Here is a 19,964-nt window from a genome sequence, read left to right as displayed (position 1 = left end):
CCCAGCTGGGCCGGCTGCTGCCCGCCCCCAGTGGAAAACCAACCCAGGACACACCCCCAGATCCTGCAGAGCTGTCTTTGACCATATAATGAAACTAACCATCTGGGAAGCTTGTCTGGTAGTACTCAGCAGAGATAAGATCTTAACAAACACCAATAACGCAGATATGCCTAAAAAATTAGAACTCTCTCAGATCTGCTTCAAACTTGTATCAGTAGTCTTGTAAAGTGTGTAACACCCATAACAGAACAGAATTATAACATGGTCAATAGCAAGAGCACAAGTTTAAAAGCAAACAATTTTGTCTTCCCTGGAAAACAATCAGCAATAAGGAAAGGTACCTATGTTTTGCAGAATTTCTATGAGTTTATCCCTCTTGGAATACTCAGAAACCTGAAGAACATTTTGCTGCACATCACTGCAAGCTCCACCCATGTGTCCAACAACAAGAAATAAATAATCAGTTTTCAAAAATTCACCAGCCAACCTTGAAAACAAACAAAATTGAGCAACATGAAAGCTATTGCATAGCTTATTTTTGCTTTAAGATCAAGTAACTTCATTTATGTTTAAACCACCTCTACAACAAACACTTGTATCATTCCTTACAAAGCAGAGTGTATTCGTTATAGGTGCATTTTTTAAAAAGCAAAGAGTCTGGATTGTTTTATAGACAGATGTACAACAAAACTTGATAAGTAAGAATGTGCACAGACTAATTGTCTCTGTATAATACAGATACTGAATTTTCTAGCCATCTCAGAAAGAGTTCCACATACATGCTTTTAAGAAAACGTATCACTGACATACACGATCACAGAACCATTCCTGGGGCACTGTTTCATTACTAACCAGAGGGACAAGGAGAGAATTCTACACAAGCCAGAGTTCAAAACAGGCCTGCAAGAGACAACACGATCCTTTTTTACTGTTCAACAAAAACCTAAAAACAGTTTACTACATGGCAGTTATTTACAAGTTGCCATAGGCAGAAGTTGGGTTTTATTGAGACATCATTTCTCTTCAGTTATCCCAGAGGTCAAACTTGCCAGAATAGGTTATTTGAGTTTTACTAAACTGTATTAACTTACTGATACACAAGTGTGCTTCATGTCCAGCGTACACAAAGCAGCTTCCACTGCAGTAAAATTCAAATGGTAAACTAGCCAGCCTTGAACTGAAAACAGGCAATCTCAAGTTTTAGAACAGATTTCTAAAAAAGCCTTAAAACCACTAAAGACTGCTTTAAGGGCTTGAATCTCCCACCTGATTTATAGGTGTAATTGACACTGAAAATGTGCGTTTCACAGCAAACAAGTTACTAGAAATTTAAGTGTTTGGACTTAAGATCTGACTGGTTTCAGATCTCATAGAAAGACAGTTCTAAACAGAAACTACAGGGCAAGTTTAAACTCTCTGAAAAATGGAAGAGCAAATAAAAAACAGGAACGGAGAGAGGAAGAAAAAAGACCTTTTAGTAGGAGATACAAAAGTCCAAATGCTAAGCTGAAGTTCATTAGTCTTTATAGACTTTACTCACCTCTGAATTTCTTCAGGAAAAGTGGCACTGAACATTAGTGTTTGACGTTTGTCTTTTGGTGGCATGCTTGGGTGAGAAACCAGCTTCTTCATATCTAACCCAAAACCCATATCAAGCATACGGTCTGCTTCATCTAGCACCAAGTACTTCACATTATGCAAAGCAATCTGCAAGTATTTCAGTGAAAAAAAAAAGGCATTGGTTCACTGACAGTATGCACTGATACAATGTCCTAATTGCCAAAATCAACCTTCTACTTATGTTACTCTAGTAGAAATTAATTATCCAAAAATTAAAAGCTATATGCATTAATGCTTCATTTGCACTTCAACCTCTATTTTATAATCTGCATTGGCTCTAATATAGCACCAAAGCATTTCAGAATTTGGTTCAGCAATGTAAATCAAGAAACTCCCACATAAACTCAAAAAAACACATTTTCTGAAAGAACAAAAAGTGTCAGAAAGCATCAAGGACATGACAATTTCACTGTTGCTGACCAAGACTGACATTTTGTCTAGAAGCCCAACACCCACAGAAAGCCAGTCTCTAGTTTACTGCCAAGAACTCTTTTTCCAAACCACTTGTCCAGGGCAACACCACTGAGCCACTGTCACAACATGTAGCAATTGCAGTTTGAACTTTGAATGTCTGGAAAATATTTTTAATAAAATCAAAATTAAAACACTGCAAGAATTAATATCACCATAGTTCCAGATCGATAAAAGCTATTCTAGCAAAACAAAGGAACATCAAGTGAAAATCTGATATGGAATTTTCCACAGGAACTAAGAGAAGGTGTTCCGTCTATTTAAACTGTAAAACTTCATTGCCAAGAACGTGGTAGCCAGTTTGATTTAGACTGATATTTTCCAGTAGGCCCTGAAAGGGACTGAAGAGATCTGGATTCAGGCTACTTTTTGAAAAACCTCATTTATATGGTATTTAGATACTCCAAGAAAAGTTCACTTGTATTTCAAGAACGCGCTTGTACAAAGGCAGCATGTTGATTGATTTTCATTGCTCTATCTTTGCTTCTATCAAATTTCAAGAATGAAAACCAGTATGTAAAAAGCTAAGAATACTTAGGGAATTCAGATTAAATTTTAACATCTTACCTTCTCTCTTCCTATAATGTCTAGAAGCCTTCCTGGAGTGGCACATAGTATATTACAGCCTTGTACTATCTGACGAATTGAATGGCCTGTTTGTGTACCTCCATAGATCACAACAGGCCTTATACAAGTTCTATTATATAGAAAAATAAGTAAGTATGCAAATAGTATTGTTTCATGGAAGTATGTACAAAAAATCCATCATATCTACCATAAACCAGCTTAGAGTGGTTCAATTCCTTTGCCATACAGCACAGCTTATAACAAAAATCCGGACTCAAGACCAGAAAAATCACTTGATGTAAGCTCACAGTTCCTTTCATACTGCATAAAAGAGACTGCACAGGTGGCTTGCTTGGAAAGAACACTTTGTTTCATCTGCATTCTTCCCTCTCCTGTCAACTGGGAGTTACTGGCATGAAGTGCTAAAACCGTGTTAGACACTGTATGCTGTTTTTACTCAGCATACTTGGAAGACACAGAAGCACCCAATATATGCCCTTATAACTTCAGAAGTAATCTTTCCACACCTTCAAAGAATGGTGAAAAAAAAGATACACAGGTGGACCTTTGTAAAGCAACTAATCACACTGGCCATGCAGTGAGTCACTAAAGCATTAGATGGCAAACCCATCATGCTCTTCCTAATGAGGTTTTTGGTTAAATCTACCTGGTAAAGCTACATCATCTATTCTTCTCCTGTACAAAGCTGCCTATACAAGCAAGAACTACTTTATGCAGCTGAAAAGCAAGTTTACAAACTTATTGTTATAACCTGGTAAGGCTTTTACATGCATGCAATGTGTATTTTCATACTCAAATTCCAACTGTCTATTCTTGAAGATATTAATTTCAGCTGAAAAGAACTTACTCCAGCTGTGGAATTCCTATCCAAGACCAGAAATACTGGGAAATACAAAGTTGCTAAAAACCGTCACTGAAAGTTAACTAAAAATCTCTTGACACACCTCTACTTTTGTCAAGACAAAAATAAAAGCAAGTATAAGTTACATAAGGCAATCAACAAAGGTGATGTGACAAGCTCAGTACTTATCCCCTCTTCAAGCTGGAGCAAGCTTCTCCTCACTTCCCCCCACAATCCAATGTCATGAAGATTAAGAGTTTAAATGCCTAGCAAGCCAGCATTACCATCTAAATTCAAGTGTTTGTAGTCATTTGATTGGCACAAAAGTTTTTGAAGTATTAGGACAGCAGTGAAGCACTGCTCATTCAGACAAAGCAATAATCAACACCAGGCAATGGTGCAAAATCTTACCCATACACAAATTTCCTTGCTTCTAGGAAGATCTGATTTATCAGTTCTCTAGTTGGAGCGACAATAATACATTCTGGTTCTTGCTGCTCTTTAAAGGCACTGGCAGTTACACCATCTCTCATCATGAGGGCCACAACTGGTAGAAGAAAAGCTGCCTAAAAATAAAGCAGCAGTATTTATGCTGTTTGGTCTTAAAGCCTTCATTAGTTACACTACAAGCTGTGTATCAATCCTGAAGCTAGAATGATATAGCACATTATCAGCTCCAAGGAAACCAGACTGCAAAAGGATTGACCTGAATACACTACAGATCATTTAAGCTTTTTTCCTCCTTGTCCAAGTATGACAGTACCTCTCTGGACCTTAAGAGCCTAATAATGCAGAAATATAGTCATCCAGCAGCTAAATTATGGGTTCTTCCAGCAGTTCCACAATTCATGCTGACATACATTGACAATTATGTACTCCATGATCAATAACCCTCCCTAACATGTATGTACAGGTTTTATATTACCATCAGTAGATTTGCAAGGTAACCATTTATCACCATGCTCCAGACTACTACAACAGCAGATCAGTTTGCAACATGGCTGTACCAGCAGCCTTAGTTTCATGTAAGACTAGTTAACCCCAAGACATTACCTGTACAGCAGTTCCCAAAAGCATTCAGAATATTTATAGCTTACGTTTGGGACATTTTCCCCCTCTACACACAGAAGAGATTTTTCAAAACAAGTAACCAATAAGCTACACAATAGATGCAGAATTCCACACTATACCGAATGGCAAAAAAGCTACACTTAACGTAGAAATACTCTCACACAGAGCTGTCGGCGGCTAGATTTGGATACATTAGATAGTTTAACAAGTTGAGACAACTGTCAGCTTAGTATCAACTCTCAATACTGTTCCATAATTAACACTGAATTACCTAAAATTAAGTACAGTGCAGATAAGACATCAAACCAAGAATGCTAAATTAGCACACAATTACAGTCTGGCATACGTTTTAAAAAAAAGGACCAAAACCTAAACAAACATCCCACACCACCAAAAACCACGAAAACACATATACTAATGAAACCAACACAAAAAAAAACCAAAACAAATCAATAACTTCCAACTGCTGAGTTTTTCTTATCAGCAGTTTCTATGACTGCCTATACTTCTGAATATCTATCTGGAGCACTGAAGACTGGCCTGCTGTACCAAGACACTAAATCACTGAAATTAGAAAAGAAATTCAGCCCAAAAACGTGACAATCCATCCATCCATCACTCATATCTGTGCTTAATACTATTCCTGTCACTGCAGTGCAAGCCACATCATTAGGCAACAAGCTGTGAAGCACGTGGCCCGTGGAAGCCTGAGGCATTCCTATAAAAGGTCGTACACTTCCAGCAGCACACAAAATACTTGCCGTTTTCCCCGATCCTGTCTGGGCACATGCCATTAAGTCTCGTCCTTTTTTTTATGCCGTACTTCTGCACTGGAGTAAGTTTAGAGTATCCAGCTTTAGCAATGTTCACATTTAAAGTCTGACACAAATTGGCATCCTCAAAAGTCTGTAAGATGAAAGATTTTTAATGGTATGCAAACAAGGAAGTTAAGTTTAAAACCTGAGATTCATACTGTAGGATACAGACATATAAACACTGTATTAAGTTTTGAGAGGGTCTCCCCAGTCATCTAGATTGCCAAAGTTCCTACAGGTAAAGCCTCAAAGGCTTCTTCAACCTGGTCATGCCATTTAAGTAAAGCTGTTTGTAGGACAGTGAGGGCCTTCAGCTGGTCTTCTTACGTTTGAAAGAAAACAGCTCAGAAGCCATACATTTGTATTCAAGCAGGTAAATTCACACCAGGACATTCTATGAAATCTAAAACTCTTCAGTTTCATTTCACATAGTAGATACACACTTAGTGTTTGTGCTAGAATTAGTAAGAGGAGCTAAAGAAACATCCATATCCAGGACCAGAAAGCAGCATACACAACAAAATCAGTTCAACTTCAGTAGGAGAACCTTTCAGAAGATAAAAGAGTTCACTAACCAGTAATGGTGCTGGAGGGCTAATTCCTGACACTTCAACAACATTTTCATCGTACTTGTCAAAATTAATCCCTGTCTTGTAATGTGCAAAGATGGCTTGTTCATCATCAGGCGGAGGAGGGGGCACATAAGTCACCTTTGGACCTTAAGGACACAATCATTCAAATTTATAAACAAAATAAAGAAAGGTTAAACTATTTTAAATATGGAGCAATTGAAGTTAAGTTCAGTGGTGTGTTATTTAGACTTCTCTCCAATTCCCAGGAAGGCAAGACATTTCATAAATTAATTAAATTAGAACTTAGTTTATTCTACTAGAATTAAACTCAGAAATAGAGTCAGACTTTTGTAAAGCACTCCTGTTTCACATCTGCACAAGGACTGTACTTTGAAGAGCTACTCACAAAAATTAATTAGGCTCTACTTTATCACCACACAAAAAAACAATTCTACCACAAAAACACATTACATTATAAATTATCCTATCTGATAACAATATATTTATGAATACACAAGGATAAAATTAATTTGTTCATTGCAGTACATGTATAGTTCTGTATTCCTCAAGGTGTTCTTCAAGCTATTAAACTCAGAGGTATAAAATTATTATTTCCTGCACATTACAAGGTTAGCAGTAAAAAACATTTCACAAGGCTCTCAAATAAGGCTAGATCAGGAATCAAAATTATTCATCCAAGTCAGCAGTTCACTATTTGTCTTTTTGCGTTTCAAGAGTAAGACAAAGGCAAAATAAGGCTAAAGTCATTTGCAGAAAATGCTGTAGGCAAGTAAACATTCTAACAGATTGTCCCAACTAACACTTTCAATACATGTCAGAAAGTCATTATTCATTACACTTTTCAACTTGATGTGCACACAGAAATTATGAAATTCTATTTAATAACTTGCACTCAGTAAAACACATCCAGCCCTTTTTCCAGAAATGGCATCCCAGATGCTACAGCATTTGAAACTGAGAATCTGCTGCTTCTTTGTGGTTTGCTTCAATGACCGTCATCAGATGCTGTTTTGCCAGTGACTAGGCCTAACAGGAATGACACGGCCAGCAGAAAGACAAACCAGGAAGTGGACTGTATTGAGGATAGAAAGGACATTCCATGGACAATTGCTGGGGGTACAAACAAGTCAATTAGTTCACAAGCAATTGACGCTACCCCCAGTGGTCCCAACAAAGACATCACCCGACTGACAATGGGTGGAATAAACATAGAACAAAGGCTGCCAATAGATGGAATGGGAAATGGCCAGACCAAGAGGTTAAACATAGACGATAAAGGTGGACCCATGGCCAGCTCTCACCCTCCTAGCCTGCATTACAAAGGTCCAAGCTGACCAGTGCCCAGTTACAGGAGAGCCAGGAGGTCCTTCCTCAACCAGGAAGCTCTGGGAAGTGCGTCCACATCACAGATAGACACTTCTCCCTTCCCGCAAGTGGTCCCAGCTTTTATCCCTAAGCAGAACACCTGACCTTTGGTTACTTCATGCGGGACCCCTGGGGCTCATTTCCCTTATGGCTCTCCCTGCAGGGCCAGCCACACCCTGGAGGGAAGCTGAAAGGCAAACTCACCACCTCTTTATGAAGGGCTGTGGGAATCACCCATATGTCAACCTTAACTCGGGGCTTGGGGTATAAACCCCAGCATTTCAGATGCCTACACTACTGCCAATTAAATTCTCTGACACTTGTGTCTGAAGTAAATAAGCTTTACCATTGTGAAGAAGAAACAGCCAACAACAGAGGAATTCAACAAAACTATTTCAAAAAGTTAATCAATTTACATGAGAACAACCTCTGTGTTGCCCAGTAATATACAGATGCGCACTTTAAAAATACTGAGTTAAACCTTATTTGCTCACCAACTCAAGTTACACGAACAGTTTTAAGATGATTATGCATTTACCTTTACCACTACCTTCTCCACCCAATTACTTCCAACAACGTTAAGAGAATATTCCTTGAGTTAAAAGCAAGAAAAAACTGGTGTGTTACTTGCAGAGAAGCTACTTACCTCTTTCAGAACCCATTTCTTCACTGGTTTCTTTGTAAGGTGCTGTTAAAGAAAGCATTTCAAAGTTACTTGCTTTTAGGGAAAAAAAAGATCATTTGAGAGAAAATCTAAACAAGAACCTTAATGAAAAATTCCCAGAAACCCCAACAGTAGGCCCTGATACAGTTGGTAGAATGAGTGGAAATATTCAGGGAAGTAATAACAGCTCAGTTACAAAAACCCAGAAGACAAAGTCCCAATGTTTGAGTTTTAAAGGGCAGAAAAAGAGGATGTCAAAACACCAAGCTTGGAAGGACTTCACTGTAACAACACGAAGGAACTAAACCCTGCATCTTGCTGAAGGACTTCACTAACCAGATCTGGTCCTTGACTCATATCAAGCCCCTTATCATCAAATCAAATGCAATCATCTCAGCTTATGAGATAACCATCACAAGATGTCTAGATAAACCAAGCTGTATTTAAAGACAACCACTAGGAATGATCTCTCCTAAAGCCAGCATAGGCTCTGTAAAGGCAGATATAGTTGTCTATATTCACTTGAGATGAATCATGAGAAAATAAAAAGCAGCTATAACAAGAAATTGAAAAGCCACAGGAATGTCAGATGCATAACCTTGTTTTGTCACCTCTTAAGTGAGGTTGTTCCCCTAAAATGGATAAAATATTTTGAGTAACAAGAGATACCTACATGATTATGGTTACAACATCTCAGTTTTAAGAACCATTCAGCTTTTCCAGAAAATCAGGAGATGCTTGGTTTATGCCACACAATCAACTTTTAAACAACTAAAAAGCTATAGCCATAAAGGTCAGTGTCATCACAGTAATTTTTCAAGAGTTAGGAGAGAATTTAAATCAGAAGAGAAAACCATCCGGTTATTTCAACAAACACATTTATAACATCCTCTCCATGAAAGTTCTGACCTTGACATCCATTTATTGTGCATGTTCCTTTCAGTATCACTTGAAAAACAAGGATGTTTGGTCTTAAGAGTGAGGAAGCACATTTTACATATGTAAAAACTGTATTAAGACTGAGTTATTAATAGCAGCATTTCTGGAACATGTTTTAAGTCCTTACTCTCACTACACACAAATACAAAAAGCCTTAAAACATAACTGGCAGTCTCTAGCTACTCTGTGCAGGACATTGCCTTGCTGATTTCAGGGAAGTGTAAAAAACCCCTTTAATAAAAGGTCTCTCTGGAAAAGAAAGGGGGTTAGAAAAAGATAAGGGAAACAAGACTGAATAAAGAGGAAAGACACCAAAATCTGTTAATAGCTTCTCCATTCAAACATGTCGCTCAAGACATTCATAAAAACCATGTCATGAGACTAATTTTAGGACCAGTACACAGGACGGTGACCCTGCCATGTGTCCTTCACCCTCTCTTGTCCGCACTCCTCACTGCAGCAGCACACGCACAAAAGAACAGCATCATGGCAGCACATTAACCTCATTGCTCGTTCTCAACAAGACTGAATTATTAACTCTGAACACAAATACCAGTTCTGAAGAGGCAGACAGTACTGTGACTTGGATCAGGAATGCTCTGTTCAGCAGCAATGCTCTTAAGCAGCTCTGTAAAACCACAGCTCCACTGAGATGAGAGAAGCCAACCAAAGATGCAACTTACAGTGTGTGTAATCACTTTAACACTTTTTTTCCATCAGAAGTACTATGTAATAGTATTTCTAATTGCAAAAAGCATAACTGTTTTAAGAAAAGCCGGCACAGCCCTACACTTGTTACCTCTGCAAGCACTAATAGAGTGGTGAGGCCACTATTCAGAGATGGAGGCACCAAAACAGCCTAGCAGTGCTTGCACTGCTCCTTCACTAGACCCGTATGCTCTTGACTGTAAAAGGATACACCTCCCATTCAACAAACCACTTTATGAAGGAGTATCTTCCCACACCTCTATACAGACTACTGCAACTGCTGCCGACTGATATCCACAAACGTCTTCAGGTACTAATACTTTATACAATGGTCATGAAAAAAGTAAGGAATGACTACCCTGTGTTAAGGATGCAGTTTTCTCCATTGTGAGTATTAGCATGTTGTCCCTATAAACACTTAAGTTTCTAAGAACCATTATTTGAACTAAAAACCTGAAAAATGTAGGTCAAATTAAGTCAAACAGAGGCAAAGCAATTTTCTTTGGATATTAAGGAGAATGAAGGAATAATCCTTTGCAGACAGCAACAAAACCCAACGTTACAATGAAGTCAGTAGGAAGAACTAGTATCTGAGCTACAAACCTTACCTGTGAGCGTAGACAAACGTAAAACAGTACTTCCCTTTATATGGGGGGTGGAAAAAGTCTAGAGTGACTATTTCAAGGCAACCAGTTCTTAAAGGCTTTTGGGGTTTATACCGCTGCTTCACCATGTGTTAACCAACCCAGTAACAGTAAGATCAAGCAAAAAAATTACAAAAGAGAACAGCTTCTTTTACCTTTGAAAATCCAATTACTGAACTTTATCCAAATTACAAACATGACTTGTGTGAGCATGCAAACAAACTACCTAACATTTGCAGTAGGTTCTTAATTCAGGCAGGGAGAACAATCACAGTGATAGCATTTAGCAAAGCTAACAAGATATTGCATTGCAATAAATCAGCAATGAGGAGATGTGAAAGGTTCGCCACCATACTAAAAATCTCACCTGCATGACCTTCAAATGCTCCTCTTCCTCTAGAGCCAGGAAAAATGCCAGGCTGAGGTCTGTTTCTTTTCTCATCTTCAGTACCTGTAAGTAATAAACAATATAGTGGATAAAGTGTCTAAAATTAGCATAACGAAATCACATGTTTAAAGCTAATACTATTTACTCCAAAAACTCTGCAGTGCAACAGCCCCAAAAGATGTCTTTGTAACTCCAGCCTATGCTGTATTATTCCCAGCAATACTATTTTTCAAAGATGTCATGAATGTTCTACGTGGCTGAAGAACAGAAGCTACTTCACAGCTTTCCTTTTTATACTTGTAGTTCTCAGGAAGCAAGCAAACCAAGAAAGAATGACCCAATGCATGTTGTTCCCACACAAACCAGTCAATATAAAATAAAATAAGTTAAAGGAAAAACAAAACACACAAACAACAACAAACTTACTCTCGCCCCGTCCAAAGCCACAAAGAAGTCCTCTTAAACCTCTGTTTTGTGTACTAGAATCTCCTGCAACGTTATTTTCTTGAAAATCTGCAGTAGAGCATAGCATACAAAAACTTAGTTTGCAGGTGCAGATCAAATGTCTTTTATTTGGCAATTATTCTTCACACTACTTATTTTATACATTCACATACTAGGTACCATAAAAGTGATTTGCCTCAACATATGAAAAGAAGGAGAAAAGAAACGTTTTTTGCCAAAAAGTGTAAGCAGAGCCTACTGCTCTTCAGTAGTATTGCTTCCTGCAATAAATCAAGCATTGTCTTCAAATACTTGACTTCACATGCATATATGCTATGTCAGCTACTAACTTTCAGCTCTTTAGTCATGATGCAGACCAGTTCAGTCCTCTAGTTCAGTCACAGGACAATTGACAGCATTCTCATTACCAGTACTGTAGAATGAGGTAAAATATTGCAATTACTGCTTCCTACAGAGTGAGGATTTGAAAACCTGCCTTTCAGATCTAACAATTTCCATTTTTTTTTTTTTTTTTTTTGGTTCCTCAGAACTGCCTATTCAGTCTCTTGGGACAGGCAGTGCCAAGTGCTTAGTGTATTTTTATTTCTAACCCCTTTCCCTAGTCACCCTCCTGACTGGCATGAAGTTAAACAGCCATATGCATTAACAAGGCATTTCTCATTTTATATATGGGACAGATTCAGGTGTTGTGATCCAAGCAGTCAGCTTACATTGTCACTTACTCCTTAGTCTTTATGCTCCAACTGAACACCTGTTCTATCCCCTTCTAACGACAAAGCGCATCTTCTCTTAAAAGTGACCTAGGAGTTCTCCTACAACAGCATCTGTAGCTCCTTCTCCACTAAAGCCTGGTGCATAGCAAGCTATGTCATTTAAGCTTTACCGAATTAAAAAATAAAAATTAATCGCATCTTAAAAGCTCACATGCAAATAGTCTAGATACAAACATCCATAAATACTACAGGCCTTAAATACAGCTTGAGTCACTTTACAAATGCTGTAAAGTCTACAGCAGAACTGCTGGTCACCATTCCACAGAAGCACCGAAGTGTTGCTGCCTGCTTAGCCAAACAAGTCCACCATTCCCCTAGCATGATGGGCTTATGGCAGATATGGGAAGATTGCGCAGAATTTTTTTAAAGAATAAACATAACTACTTCAAGTGGCTCCATGGCTGTTCTGCAGGTCAGAGCTATTCCTAAACATGCCCAAACACACACTGAGGCTTCCATCTTGTTTCATAAGAAGTCCTACTTCCAACCATAGAACTCTCCAGACGCTACATGACAGTAGGCTTCCACTGCCCTACATGCTTCTGACAGCATCTTGTGGAAGTATATGTGGCAGTACTGCCAAACTGCCAAGTACTAACCTCCTCAATGTGCACTGCATACAAGAGTGCTACTTCCTACTTGCTACTCTAAGTAGGAAGAGGACAGGGATTAAATACTCCTTTATGGGTACTAAACAAAGAAGGCTTTCAGGTCTTTCACAGAAGAGCACTGGCATACTTTCTCACATGGCATATATGCAAATACTAATATTCAGCTGTCTTTTATACTACATTATGACTTGAACAAAATTACCAGAAAAATACCCCTCTCCAGAGAGGATGGAATCAAAGCAAGATGTAAACAAAACACTGATTTCAAATGTAGAGTCCTGTCTTATGGCAAATACAGTGCGGTATTTTATGTTGTGCTGTCAAAGTAAGAGGCGATACTGGCCGTCCACATGATACAGAAATAAGGCTGGTATTACCCTCCACGTTAAAAATACTCCTTTGGCTCTGGTACAACAAAACTGAGTACCTGCATAGGGAAATTTAGTGTATCAAATACAAACTAGCCACTAGAATTACAGACACACCAGAAAGTTACCTCTGTTTCCAAAATTCCATCTGCTACCAAATCCACCCCTTGACCAGTGCTGTGCCTTTGGTTGTTCATCAGTATCTACAATTAGAAAAAGGAAATGGCATTAAATCTATCCCTGACTTCACAGCAGGCCTTTGGGTTTTTTGGGTTTGGGTTTTTCTGTTGTTTCAGTTTGGTTTATTTTTAAACTCAACAGTGAAATTACAGAAACATTCAGGTTGAGAGACCTCATGTCTGTATCGTACCTCCCACTCACCAAATACAACCTGATGAAGGTGTCCTTTCATAAGAAAATGAATTAAAATTACAAAGTTTAGAACAGGTGTAACTGCTGTTTTTCATATGGAACAGCACCACTCAGCAACAGTACCTCCTACCAACACAGTAGTACTTGAATTTCCAGAATCTACTGAGACACCAGTTGCAAGGTCCTCCGCTCTAAATGTTTTGTCCAAAAGGAAGGCTTAATCACCCCAAAACTATAAACTTTAACCATGTACTCCTACCTCTACTCCTAGAATACCCTTCAAAATGATCCTGCCTATGCTGACTTCTTTTAGGCCTTTCACCAGCACCTGGAAATTGAAAACAAAAGGCAAGTAAGGCTTTCGACACTCTGCTGTAACATACTCATATGCAAACAAATTAAGTGCAGCCTAAACGTCTGGGTGGGGAGGAGGACTGAAACTGGACTGAACCACCGGGGTCCAAGGGATGTCACCAGCAGCACAACCTCCAGCTGGAGGCCAATCACTAGCAAAAGTACCCACTGACTGATACCAGGCCCAGCGCAGTTTAGCTACTTTGCCCATGACCCGGACGACGGGACAGAGGGCACCCTCAGCAATCCCACAGACACGTAACACTGGCATATAACGCAGGGCTGCCTTTCACACAGAGGAAGTGCAGAACATGATAGAGACATGGGCAGGAAAGAACTTCAAAGTTCCACAAAGAGAAATGTAAAATTCTGCCCCTGAGGAGGCATAACTCCAGGCACCACTACACTGGGGACAACCAGCTAGAAAGCATCTTTGTAAACAGAAACCTGAGGGCTGTGGTGGATAACAAACTGAACAAAACCCAGCACTTGCCCCTGCAGTAAAGGCCAACGGTGGTCTGGGCTACACTAGGAACAATGCTGGCACTAGGTGGGGGCAGGTGGTCCTTCCTCACTGATGAAGCAGTTATCAAGAGCACTGTGCCCAGTTCTAGACTGTCCAGTACAAAACAGACACTGATGTACTGGAGTGAATTCAGCAAAAGATCAGAAGATAAAGACGGATGCATCTGTCATACAGAAAGGGAGCTGGAACTGCTGTGCCTCAAGACAGCTGAAAATATCTTCCACCTTAACCAAACTGAGCACAGATAACAGAGTCAGATTCTTTTCACTAACAATCAATCAACCAGGACAAGACACAATGCACACAAATTGAAACACAAGGAAGTACTCTTAGGTTATCCTCATTATAATGATTTATACGAACACAACTACTACCATTTTTTTCAAGGGAAAAAAAAAAAGCTTAACCTGCATACATTAACTACTTGTGATATTTGCTGTCAAACAAGTAAGCTCTATCACTAAATATAAAACTACATAGAGCCCAGAAGCACACTGCATACAAGACTGCATCTTAATTTAAGGGTGAAGCACAATCTGTTCATAAATTATAAGTTTTACAGGGGAAAAAAGAAATAAGGCTCATGCACCCTTTTATAGGACAAAATAAAAAAAATGAGACTATTTTCTCCGTTATGTTGTAGGTAGAGTCCCTAACACTGGTGCATCCTTTAAAACAAGGTCAAGACAAGATGCATAATTTTATCAACAGAGAGCCTTCCACCTCTGGGCTTCAGAGACAGCTTTAGTTCTTTAAGTTGTTATTTAAATAGCAAGTAAGGTTTGCTCTTATCGAGCTTAAGTAAGCAATGTCTATATTATTACCTATGCTTGAAAACATTGCTAGAGTTCCCTGTCCAACTAGGAAGCAGCAGAAAGATTTTGTTAAATCAAAGCAGACACTTTGAAACTGCTCGCACTGATCTTGAAGTGGCACAATATAGCTAGCTCAGGAAAGGAATAAACGGTTAACGATGACAAGGAAAGTAAGACTTTCAGCTTTGCCCCCCTGCCCTGAGTTCAGTACAAGAGGCACAGGTCATGGAATACCTGGTTATTTTTTCAGTACATAATAGAAAGGTTAGCAGGCAGAGATGACGGCTAGTCAGAAAGAAAGAAATAGAACAAACAAAATGTGAAGCTCCAAGACTCACTTCTACTTAACTTGCAATTCAAGGTCTTTCAAAAAGCACTGCCTTTCCTATTTGTTTTGTTGTCAAACTATTACTGAAGTTAGCAACCTGAAGACCTCATAAAACACTTCTGTGCTAGGATGAATGCAAAACCTGTCCTCTGAATTTTCTAATTCCTGTAACTGTCTAGACTCAGAGGAATTTAAGAAGCAGAAGTGGTATCCTGTTCCTGCCCTTCCTCATTTCCCAGCGTCTTTGGGGCAAGGAACTGGAGAGAGCCTACCCTTCAGCTACACACTAAAAGGCAGGGGCCTGTACGCACACAAGCAACAGACATACTGCTGTGTTTAACTGCTGACAAACACATGAGCAATTGCAAACTCATGGAGAACCTGCCCTACAAGTAAAGGCTGAGAGGCTTAGTTGTTTTCTCCTTGCAGAAAGATGGCTCAGGGAGGAACTCATCACAGTATTTCAGAACTTGAAGGGCAGCTACAAAGAGGACACGGACTTTCTCTTCACAAAGAGCCACATCAAGAAGACAAACGGCAACAGGTAAAGCCTGCACTGGAAGAGGTTTCATCTTGATAAAATAGAGAAATTCTTTACAGTGGAAACAATCATTCATTGGAACAACCTCTCTAGAGACTTGAAGTCCCCACCACTGGAGATTTTCAAAATAGGATTGGACCAGGTGCTAGATAATATCATCTAGTCTTCCTTTACCACAAAAAAGTTGAATGAGATGATCTTTCAGAGCACCTTCCAACCTAAGCTGTTCTATGATTCTATGGTATCAACACCACAATATGGTATCAACACAGTTTGTACTAACCACAATTTGTTAACATGACATTCAAGTTGTTCTTCCACAGTTTAATGAGCTAAATAATATACGATCGAGATTTTTACCCCAGACTTAAATTTCACTGAAGTCAAATTATCATCAAACAGTCTTAGCAACCATTCCTAAATTCACAGACTACAGCAAGAATACCCTTGATTAGCACAATCCCACAGACTGTCAGTTCACTAAGGAAAATCTGTTTCCTTGATCTAACTACTGTAGAGTCACACTAGGTCAAGCCTGGAGCAAATTATCTTCAGCAGCAACCCTGGCTTGGCGTATTTAAAACTCCTGTCTTCCGTATCTAAACTTCCTCTAGCTTCTGTATCCAAATCTCAGTGTTGTGTCTTGGGGCTTTTGTTACTGATTAAGTTGTCTGTGGTTTCTTTTTTTTGTATTGTTTTGTTTTTTTGTTTGGGGGTGGTGCTTTTGGGTTTTTTTTAAATGGATCCAAGTTTCTGCTGAACAACTTCATCTGAATTTTTCTAATTTCCACACCCCTGTTAGACAGGACCTCCCTAAAGCTGCTCAGCATTGCATTCAACACATTATTTTCAATAGTGTTCACATTTAGCATAGTCCATTTTAGAAATTCTTGTGAGGTAACCTGTTGATTCGTTAGAAGTTATCTGCTGTATTTAACACAACTGCAATAAAGAAAGAAGGGCTGAGGGTCAAAAGGCAAGTTCACTCATTACGTCACCTGTATAATTTGATATTGCTTACTCCACGGGGGACACATGAAAATATCACAATGATAATACTGTTGGTTTCCTTAATCTCTGAAACTGTTCAAGGAATCAACTCCCTCAAATGTCAGTAAAATCAAAAGCACCTTTCACATACCGAATAAGCCTGCGGCTGTACCAAAGTCAGACGAGGGGCCATTTGGTCTTTCAAAGAAACTAGTCTACAAAAAGAGAGAGACACAACATCATCTTAAATCTAATCCCAGTAAAGTACATAAATACAAATGCAGTTGATATGCCTTGCATTTGAAAGCTGCCTTCTGCACCTCCTGAAATACAGCCTCCTGGACACTTCTGTTCACTTCAGTTGACTACACTTCAGTATACTAAAGGCATACTGTTTGCATCAGTGTCCCCAAACCCACATAACAGAGCTGATGTGGAGTTACCCAAGTGTACCTTGCCTTCTATCACTGATTTACAGAGGAATTAGCTTTGTCACCTTGCCAACAAGTGCTATAAGCCTTGAACATAAGTAACACTGCCCAGAACAATGGTATACTCTTTTCAATTATTTTTGTCTCCCAATCTTTCACACTGTTTGTATGGTGAATAAAAACCTGTCTTCACCAGTTTCATAACTGCATTTCTAGGGTTCTAGCATCTAGAGGATGCTTACAGATGATCTTGAAAGGAAATACCCGAGATTATTTCAGCCCCCATTCATTTATTCAGAGATTTAGATACTCCATGTGAAACAATTCAGAACAGCACCAAATTTTTCATATTTGACTCATACAGTCAGTTTTATTTCCAGCAAAGGCCATGTTTAACTTTCACCTGTTTAATGCAAAACAGGTATGCACTAGTAAGTCAAAACACCAGCTGACTAAGGAACATCACATAACTACCAAATCTTTTACTCAAAGACTGTGCTTTCTAGGTACTTCTACAGCTTTTACTTACCAATGTGATTGGCAATTACTACAGGAAATTAAACCCAAATTACTATTCTGGAAATATATGCTGTAACTTCCTCTGGTAACCTCACTTTCAGCTTTTTATATGTATCTGGATAAACCATTTGCCTCTCCTCTTCCTCTCTGTTCCTCAAGGTTGAATTTAAATACCCATTAAGACCAACGGCAGCAATCAAAGATACATTACAGATTCTCCTCACATTTACTGGTTTCTTTTGATACCAATATTCACTCAACAATATCAGAAGAAGCAAAATATTATTCTTTAGCTGTTTCTTCTTACACTCCTCTATCTTAGCCTTCATTTCACACCAAAGCATTTTGCTGCTCTGTAAAAAAAACCAGTAAAATTGAATAGGAACAATTTCTACAAAAGATTGAGCTCAGAACTAGACCTGACATCATCCTAGCTCTGCTACAAACTCCAGAACTGTATTTTAAGCATTCTTCTCACCAGTTGCCAAACTCTGGAGACCATTAAGCTAGAGAGCTTAACCACTTGAATGTACTACCTCCTGGCCTAACTGTAGTTTTTCTCCTGCAATTAATTTAATTCAAGAGTAACTTTTACGAGCACCGTTTTCCAGTTCCAGTCTAAGTGAGCTGGGTTTCCATATAGGTCGTAGCATAGCTCACTTAGAGAGGGGGAAAAAATTCTGCCAGAGTAGAGGTAACTTAGAGAAGCAACTTAGAACATCTGAGAGGAAGCATCATCTCCACCTATTTCTGGATGCAATGAAATCAACTTGGTTTCTGTACGTATTGGTTTCTATAAATTTAAGTCTGCTTGCAAAGTCTGATTCCCACTTTCTAAGACTGCAGTTTTCCATGCACACCAGTCTACCTAACAACTCACAGATATCAAAAAAAGATGAGGCTCCACTTATTTTTCCTTTACCAGCTTTGGTACTGAAGGCCATCTAAGCCATTTCTCTATTACTGAAGAACAGTTTTATGTTTAAGAAATTAAAAGAGCTCACAGAAGTGCACAACGAACAGTGGTACCTGAACAGCAACAAGCAAACCCACTGGTAGAGAGGAAAACTCCTCTCTTTAGTTACAGTGGAAGTGAACGCTAACAGCAGCCTACCATACTTCCAAAAACATACTCTAAGTTATATCCAAAGTCCTATCTACAGTCCTCAAAAAGAGGCACTCCTCACCACTCCTATGGCAGCTATGCATTTAAGACCATAAAGTTTGAAAACAACATGAAGTGTAATAAAAGAATGGAGACCAGCTGAGGGAGTCACCTACATTCTATTTGTTGCTGTGGTAAAAAGAAATAGCAATCCAGCAACTGTCAGAGGAAGGAATAGCAACAGAATATTTAGTAAATAGAACAGCCAAAGGACACATCAACAGCACAGAGGCAGAGGCTACAGTTCACAACTAAGCCACAGCCAAGAACTACACCCAGAAGACATAGTTCTGCTAGTCCCTAGTAATGCAGTTCCATCACCACCCTTTCACTGCTCAGTACAATAGCAATAAGAACTATCAAACTAGTCCTACTTCTGCAAAAAAATAGCAGCCTGCTAATACCCAAAAAACAGCAATCTGTTTATCTTACAACTTCAGAAACACCAGATCTGACATCCATAAGGGAACAGGAATGCATTAGAAAGGAAAATGGCAAGCAACTGAAACCAGCCCTTTCAATAGTTACAAAACGGTACTTGAATACCCCTTACCACAACTGACCTGCAATTTTAAGTTTCTGCCCTTTGTAAGTTTTTGCTACTTCTCTTTCAGCCTGTGCTAGCCCAGTAGCCTATCCATACAGGTACTCAACTCCTAGCCCACATATGATAATAGGTGAGTCACTAGTTTGCGTCTCTTTTATGGCACATACTCTTCCAAAAAGTACACACCCTCACACAACGCAATGTAACAGGGCAGCATTAAAGCAGCTGCACACTGACTGCGCGCTAGGATCCTCCGGGGAGGCAAGGCACCTCAAGGTTTTGAGAGACTAAAATTGCTAGTGTTTGTTAAGAAAGCTCTGTCTTTTCAACACGCAAGATAAGGGCAAGTTCCTCCAGGTCCTTCAAGAAATCACAGGAACAGGGGACCACTGCCTGCCAGCCACCTTAGGCCGCAGGGTCAGGCGTGGAAGGGAAGGGAAGAGAAACACGCC

The 19,964-nt window shown here is 39.2% G+C and overlaps 1 protein-coding gene across 1 annotated transcript in view; it reads right to left on the bottom strand.

The window, feature by feature from the left end:
* Positions 1–341: 341 nt before the first annotated feature.
* Positions 342–19,964, bottom strand: part of DDX4 (DEAD (Asp-Glu-Ala-Asp) box polypeptide 4) — a gene marked incomplete at its 3' end in the record, with an annotated part of 19,775 nt that continues 152 nt past the window's right edge. Inside the window, 15 exon segments of the mRNA XM_008939148.1 lie at positions 342–487; positions 1,541–1,707; positions 2,659–2,788; positions 3,932–4,082; positions 5,349–5,404; positions 5,406–5,497; positions 5,982–6,124; positions 8,011–8,082; positions 10,687–10,770; positions 11,134–11,220; positions 13,053–13,127; positions 13,556–13,624; positions 13,816–13,936; positions 17,002–17,065; positions 17,975–18,153. Of these exon segments, the coding sequence (XP_008937396.1) occupies positions 342–487; positions 1,541–1,707; positions 2,659–2,788; positions 3,932–4,082; positions 5,349–5,404; positions 5,406–5,497; positions 5,982–6,124; positions 8,011–8,082; positions 10,687–10,770; positions 11,134–11,220; positions 13,053–13,127; positions 13,556–13,624; positions 13,816–13,936; positions 17,002–17,065; positions 17,975–18,153 (1,636 nt within the window).

The sequence above is a fragment of the Merops nubicus genome, unplaced genomic scaffold (assembly GCF_000691845.1).
Source record: "Merops nubicus isolate BGI_N331 unplaced genomic scaffold, ASM69184v1 scaffold41670, whole genome shotgun sequence".
NCBI classification, from domain to species: domain Eukaryota; kingdom Metazoa; phylum Chordata; class Aves; order Coraciiformes; family Meropidae; genus Merops; species Merops nubicus.
The sequence above is the reverse complement of the archived record's forward strand: the minus strand, read 5'-3'. Positions and strand labels throughout refer to the sequence as shown.